The following is a 7,467-nucleotide window of genomic DNA, read 5'->3' as shown; positions in this document are numbered from 1 at the left end:
GTGTTCGAAATTGGCTCGTGAACAGTGTGTTCGTGTTCGGCTCGATTTAAATATTTGTGTTCGTGCTCGGCTCTTGTTCGGCTCGAAATTGGCTCGTTAATCTAAAATTGAGAAAAATAGATGTAATGTGTGGGATTCGAACCTGGATCAAATCTATACAAAAGAAGACACTAACCACATTGCTACATGAGGCATTATGATTTAAATTTAGACATAAATAATATATGTAATATATTGTTATATAAAAAATTATATATATATATTTTTTATCGAGCCATTTCGAGCCGAACATGAGCGAACAAACTGTTGTTCGTGGTCCGCTCCCTTTCCCTTTTCGGGCATTTCGACTCGTTAGGCTTGACGAACGCGCCGAACACGCGCTGCTTAACGAGCCGAACACGAGCTGTTCACGAACAAGAGCCAAATTGACAGCCCTAAGTACAAAGGTCTCTGAAACTCTGTCGGTATGTCTCCGCTCCTATCCGACTAACCGTCATCTTTCTCTTCATTCTTTCCACCCCCTTTAGCGCGCTTCAGCTTCTATCCTGCATTTCCAGCATTAGAGTTGTCATTTTTGTTGTTTGACCGCCAAACGGCCCCCGAAGGATCCGGCATAAGGCATTGCCTTGTCAGTCTCTTCCTCTTCGTGTTTCTTTTCCCTGCTTTCCCATTCAACGATTTGCTTGTTTATAGACCGGCTATCAAAGTTAACATAGTGTCTTTCGTTAATAACAGCCAAATGAGGTGCAGGAAGGTTATGAAAAGCATGTTTACAGGGAATTTCAATTGACTGAGCTGAATAGAAGCAATAAAGAGAAGAAGAGGAAACGGAGGGACTCAGGTAGCATACCACCGCCTTTCAGTTTGGTCCAAAAAAAAAAAAAAAATTGTTGTCTTTGTAATCATTAGCTTTCTTTTTCTTATAATTTTACTTGTTTTTAGTAGTTGTGGAGGGGTTCAATGTTTTCAAAAGCTCTAAGTCTCTCAAAACCAGTGATGCAAGATCAAATTTGGAAGATGATTCTGTACTACATAGAAAGGAAGTAGAGAAGCAGATAGAGGTTTGTTTATTCCATGTTTTTTGTCTCCAGTCCGTTGTACTTGTCAAAGGAGTAATTATTTGTCCGACAAGAGAATTAGCTGCACAAACTACTAGGGAGTGTAAAAAGGTTGCTAATGGTAGAAAGTTTCACATCAAACTTATGACTATGGAGTTGTCCCGATGTGGCGATTTTGCAAAAATACCATGTGATATTCTTATATCAACTCCACTTCGTGTTGATTATGCTGTGCGCAAAGGAAAGCTTGATTTAAGTAGGTAAGTTACTCTTTTGATGCTACTCCAATAAAACTTATATGTTTACATTGCGTTTTAAGCTATCTCCAGACTTCATTATTGTAAAAATAAAAATAAAATTTCCATATGCACCACATGAGTCTTATGTATTTACAGATCTCACACCTAAATTTTCAATTTACATACATAGAACTTTGATAAGCCTATGCATGAAAAGGTTTATTTCAATTTTTAAAGGTGGTAATAGTGTTATTTTTGATGTGATATTAAAAATTTGTGTTATGTGTTTAAATATGAAAATTTAAAAGTTTTGGTGTTAGATATGTAAATAAATAAGAATTGTGTGCTACATAAGTAAATGCCCAAAAAAGAAGGATCAAATGGATTCAACAAAAACACATGTACACAGCCAAAATCACTGATGAGTCTTTAGTAGTTTGTTATATTAGTGGCATCAATGCCAGAAGTTGAAGGGAATCAAGACAAAGAATATAGAAAATAGTTTTAAGTAGTTTGAATTAATATTTTGTGTACAATCCCATCTGCATTTGAGTAAATCTATGGAGAGTAAAATTAAAAGTTTTGCACCTCTAAAGATAGAAATGCTAGTCACATGTAACTTTTCTGTCAATTGTGAGCTAATCCCTGAAGAACATAATCTAAACCATTGGTGATAAAAATATTTCTCAATCTTGTGTATTGGTATAGAATTTATGAACTTTTTTTGTTCAGTCTTGAGTGCATTAGTTTTAGGTTATATTCTTTATGGAGTTAGCGAGCTTCTTAGTTATATATATATATTCTTCATCATTTTATTTATGGGAAGTTTGCATACAAACAACACAATTCTTATGTATTAATATATGTAGCACTTAAAGTTTGATATTTATATGTATAATATTTTTGTGTTATAAACCTACAAATGAAAAAGTGTTTCCCACTTTTAAAAAGTTAGTAATAGTAGTATTTTTGATGTGATGCTAAAGTTGAAGAAATGTGTGGTATATATATAAATGCCATAATTTATTTATTTATTATGCTTGATTATAGGTCGGTCTGGAAGAGCTGGGAGATGTGGTGAGGCTATAACATTGTTTACTGAAGAGGATAAACCATTCCTAAGGAACATAGCTAATGTGATGAAAGAGTCAGGCTGTGAGTTTCCAGATTGGATCCTAAGCTTGCCCAAGCTCAAGAGGAAGAAGCACAGACCAATGAGAAATTCTGTAGGAGCCGAACCTGTTGACACTGAAGATCATTAAGCTGTCTCCTCAATTTCTTTCTGATGTAGTCAGCATTTTAAGTTACATGTAACAATTATAATTTTCCTGGATTCATTAATTGAATCATTTCTCAAATGAAAGTGTCATCTTTTTGGGTGATAAGAAGACATTTGAACTAACAGCTAACTTTTCAAGATAATCCTTTGTAGCATCTGCCAGTGCCAAGCAAGAAGAAAAAAAACATGAGAATACTCTGCCAAAAAAATAATTGTAGTAGTCAGATTATGTATTAGTCAATTCTATGGCATAATTTAGTTATTTGCTTTCCATACAAACCATGTTTCGTTGTTCAAGATGGATCTTCTTCATCCAAGTATCCTATAGTCTTTGCTGGGTTGCCTACAGCCATGCCTCAGGCAAATATAAAAAAGGAAATGTACTAACTATTAGGGAAGTAAAATGAAATATAAATGATATTATTTTTATGTATTAAATGCAATTAACCCTATGAAAATAAAAAAAACACAAGTGGGCGGATGATAAAAATTGCCTGCATGGAGAATTTGTTTGTGGTTGAAGCCCCTCAATGCGCGACCAAACCTTCAAGACCACTGAAAATCCACCAGTGATGAGGGCTTGTTGCCTTTTGACTGTGGATACCAGTCTAGAGATGGATCTAGCATGCCAAACTGCTTGCTGCCCTCCTTCCATAAACTCGTGGCATTCCCAGGGATAGGCTCCCAGTTAGGGGCCTACTTGATTCTGGGATGTGCTTCCTCTTCTGACTCTTGGTAGCCAACTTTTCGATCGTCGCCTTCACTCGGTCCTCCTTTACAATGTCCGAATTATGTCATTGCTCCTCCGTCATTTTACTTGCCAGCACACGGGTAACTGTCACCTCAGCAGTATATTGAAGAACCGAGAGACTACAAACACACAACATCTCATAGGCAATGATCATACTCTCTGGAAGAGACATTGGCTTAGACACCTTTCACCCCGACGGCTTGGTTCGGATTCCCCAGGCGCCAAAGCAAGAAACGGCCAGAAATTTCTTCCTATCCTTTATCTTATTTTCCACTCTTACAAAGTGGAATTCATTTCCCACTGCGAATATAGCGCAACCCTCTCTGTCAACCTCCAACGAGAAGAAGTATCTAAAGAATTTGGTTTAACGCACAAAATTCTTCCACCGATAAAAAAATATGAAAGTCATGGTTGCTACTATGGAATTTGGCATCCACTTGCATCGGATAGGTGTTGAAGATACTTCGAAGCTTTTGACACAAGAGAAACCAGAGGCTATATTTGAACTAGTCTCGGTAGAAGACCAGGTCTCCCAGAGGATTCGTCGCTCGCGCCGATATGGGCAACTTTTGAAGACATATGCTCTCGTCAAGAAAATACCTTTGTTAAACCTTCCTCACTTTGTTCTCTATAGAAAATGAATGGTCAGTGTCCTTCACAGAGTCGAATAAGAGAGGTGAGTATTTAGGGGACATCTCGAGAGACAAGAGCAGAACCAATAGAAGGACGAGAGGAGAAGAGAAAGGTGACGAAAAAAGAAAGAAATAAAAGCCGTAAAATAAAAAGAAGCAGCTCCTTCTCCTATTTATAAGGTGGGCGTGTCAGATGAAGGTCGCATAATGATAAATATAACACCAAATGTATTTTTAAAAATTCATTAAAATATCATTTTATTGTGAATAATATTATTACAGGTCTTGAACGAAATGTTTTATAAAGTGGTTCTCCAAAGCCTCGGAGGGGAAATGCCCCTAAACTTCTGGAGAATCATCTCTCCACCTAACCTAATATAGTCCACCATATTGGCTTCCTAGATCAGACGTCTCATAGAGTGCCACAAACTCACATAACACCTTGTTTAGCCCGCTTCGAAGAGCGACAAGCTCCGTCTGCAGAATCACCACTTCAATATCCAGGTGAGCAGACAACTCCTACACATGATCTGCATTTGAACCCCTAACAAGTCCCTAAAAAAAACTGATCGGCCCCGCTAATAGTTCGATCTCGCTTGCTCGCTGCTCTATGATCTCTGGGAATTGTGCCCGCTTTTGCGGTCCCCCAGCCATATATCTATTAAAGACAAAGGGTCGAGCAGTTGATAAATTATCGGAGTCGGCAACGGCAAGAACCCCGCATCTCCAACCTACATAACAAGCATTGTAGTAAGGCATAATCCAAAGCATTCTTTGACAACCCACCATCTAGGTGCTCCTTCAACTTGGCCCAAGTATCCATAAATCTCTCTATGGAGGAGATCTAGGCGACTAATCTTTTGAATCATCAAATGAGTCGACTACTTTGACCAGGTCAAATTTGAGCCTCGCTCATTTTTCCTTCATCAGCACCTTCTATTTATACAGAAAAGGGAGTCTGAAACCCTCCCCTCGCGAGCCTCTCAGGATCCACAATGATCAGGTTTAATTTGTCAGCTATCACGCACCTAAGTTGTGACAAGAAAAATTGATGACAAATGATACAAAGCTCAGTTCATATTTATTTATAGAGCACATAGGACACAAAATTCTAAGTGAAGTCATGTGATCAATCAATTCACAAATTTATTGCTAATGATTGTTGTATAATTTTCTTGTCCTTATTGTAGTTGTTGCTATCAAGGAGCAGAAAAAATCAGAGAACTAATATGTATATACCAAAAGTACTAACACAAATCTCAAAGAGAACGAACAATCAAGATGAAAGGGACTCTTTTCGAGGTATGCAATCAACTGAAGATTCAAGGCCGAGTATGAAGCCGAGTCTCCATACCCAAAATAGTTGCAACCTTCGTAGATGGTTTCCCACTCAGTAGCGGCAAGACCCGCCGCCGAAAGTGATGCATGAATCATCCCGACAGCGAGTTTCGTCGGATACCTCACGTGGGCTGCGATAAGATACGCTTAATACCTTGCAAGATTGGGAGATCCGGCCGAGACGAGAATCAGCAAGACAGGTGAGACACAAGCTCTGTAAGACTCGAGCTGAACAGAAAATGAGCCATGACTCTTTATAAAAAAAATTGGTCGATCACATTCGACTAACCAACTCTGCGTACGGACTGAACATTCACATCACAACCGACCGCTCTGTTCGACCATGCCAAAAGACACAGAGCAAGATCTTCATACGGTCGAACACCTCAACCAACCAATTCATACTTCAGAAGGCACATATGTCATTTGGTTGGTCGTCTCAGTTAGTTGTCTTTAACCCAGTAGACCAACCAATTACCGCCAATATTGAAATTTAAATTGTAATACAAATATAGTATAAAATATATACAATCAATTAGAGCCTTAAAAAATACAAATAAAGGAACCTTTTCTCTTGATTCTCCCTACAAAGTTCCCAGACCTATTATACTTTCTCTTCATTCTTTCTTTCACTCTACCCTAACTCTCGGTGCGTGATTCACAAAGAATAAACTAAGATCCAACATACATATATGAATACTCAATCATTTCACTACATGATGGCATATAATTTTAGTATATACACATATATACATATAATTATACTTATATATAGTTGGTTTACTATGACACCTTGAAATAAGGAAATGTAAGCACCAATTATGAAAATCGAATGATTTCTCTAAGGGACCCGTCAGCCTAACCATACAAAATGGTTTTAATTCTGTCTTAATAATATTAGTTATATCTCATGTATCACAATCACAATAAAGAATATAAATGTAATATGTCTGCCACTAATTAAAAATAATTATGAAAACTAAAGTAATAAAATGTATCACATCAAATATTCAAAAAAAGGTTTAAATATTGAAACCAAGAAATGCGAACAATTAAACATAAGGCTAAGCAAAAATAAAATAATGCTAACTATTCATTAAAATCATAATGAGCAAAAAAATGAAGACTATTGTTATTATGTGAACAAGATTTGAAAGGTACGAATCACAACCCTAAAATTAGCTAGATATTTAGTACAATTTGCATGGATAATACATCTTACTAGAAATGATATGTTTATCTCATAATAAAGAGAAGTTACTTAACTCAAGACGGTAAACATGATACTTCTATGAATTTGACGGTAAAATTAATTATACAGTTATAATTTCTGTATAACCCAATTGAAATTTATAAATGTGATTATTATCATTACTATAATTATTGTTATTACTTTATTATTATTATTATTATTATTATATTTTTAAATGAGATAAATTATGAACTTTGACGGACTAACATACTTAAAATAATAATATTCTTTTATTATTATTATTAATTAATATTATTTTAATTTATTATTTAAAATAATAAATTATGAACTTTAATCCATTTGTTTCTTAAATCCAATTTATCATATGTTTATCTTAAACCTCGGATTAGTAAATCTCGTTGGGGGATGAACTTACCGGATTAAGGAGGGATGAAGCGCGCGGCAAGGAGAGGGGCGAGGGTTAGCGAATGTATAACATCATGATTAATTTGTTAATTATCTATAGCTTGAGTTTTGGGGCTAAGATTTATGTTATGTCAAGGAAATAATTGAAGATGATCATCAACATGATGTAAGCATGAGATATCATTAAGTGGGGGTAATTACATGTCATTTATCTCAAGCATTTGATATTTATAAATTAATCATCTAGATAATTTTTTTTGAATTACCGAACCGATGTAATTGCGCGTGCATTAGAAAATTTTTGAGAAAGTAAAAATGAAAATTGTGTTGGATTTTTATCATGAATTTTGATGTTTGATTGACTTCAAAAATTGAAAGGTTTTGCTGTGTACGGACTCCGATCAAATCTTGTCACGTGTATCTGATTGAGACCACCTAAAAAATGATGAAAAGATGTTTATTGTTGCGTTATTGCAAATACTATAATAACATAACAATACCATTGATACCGTGGTTTCGCTTCAATAACCTCGCAAAACAACTCGAATAACA

General features: G+C 35.8%; 2 protein-coding genes across 7 annotated transcripts in view; one reads left to right on the top strand and one right to left on the bottom strand.

Annotated features, from left to right (window-relative positions):
* The window catches only part of LOC110022079, a 2,921-nt gene extending 188 nt beyond the window's left edge, over positions 1-2,733 (top strand). The window contains exons 2-5 of one of the 3 annotated variants that reach the window (XM_020720866.1): positions 439-464; positions 736-841; positions 946-1,061; positions 2,348-2,733. In XM_020720866.1, the coding sequence (XP_020576525.1) occupies positions 439-464; positions 736-841; positions 946-1,061; positions 2,348-2,386 (287 nt within the window). In that variant the 3' untranslated portion in view covers positions 2,387-2,733. Of the gene's footprint in view, positions 1-376; positions 629-735; positions 842-942; positions 1,062-2,347 lie in introns of those variants that run through there. The other 2 variants (XM_020720865.1, XR_002293730.1) reach the window with 2 other exon arrangements.
* LOC110022077 (ATP-dependent zinc metalloprotease FTSH 7, chloroplastic) overlaps positions 1-7,467 on the bottom strand; it is a 44,533-nt gene that overhangs the window by 17,560 nt on the left and 19,506 nt on the right. The gene's annotated exons all lie outside the window — the stretch shown is intronic.

This window comes from Phalaenopsis equestris, unplaced genomic scaffold, assembly GCF_001263595.1.
Source record: "Phalaenopsis equestris unplaced genomic scaffold, ASM126359v1 Scaffold000167, whole genome shotgun sequence".
NCBI classification, from domain to species: domain Eukaryota; kingdom Viridiplantae; phylum Streptophyta; class Magnoliopsida; order Asparagales; family Orchidaceae; genus Phalaenopsis; species Phalaenopsis equestris.
Note: the sequence above shows the minus strand (reverse complement) of the source record. Positions and strands in the feature narration are given on the sequence as shown.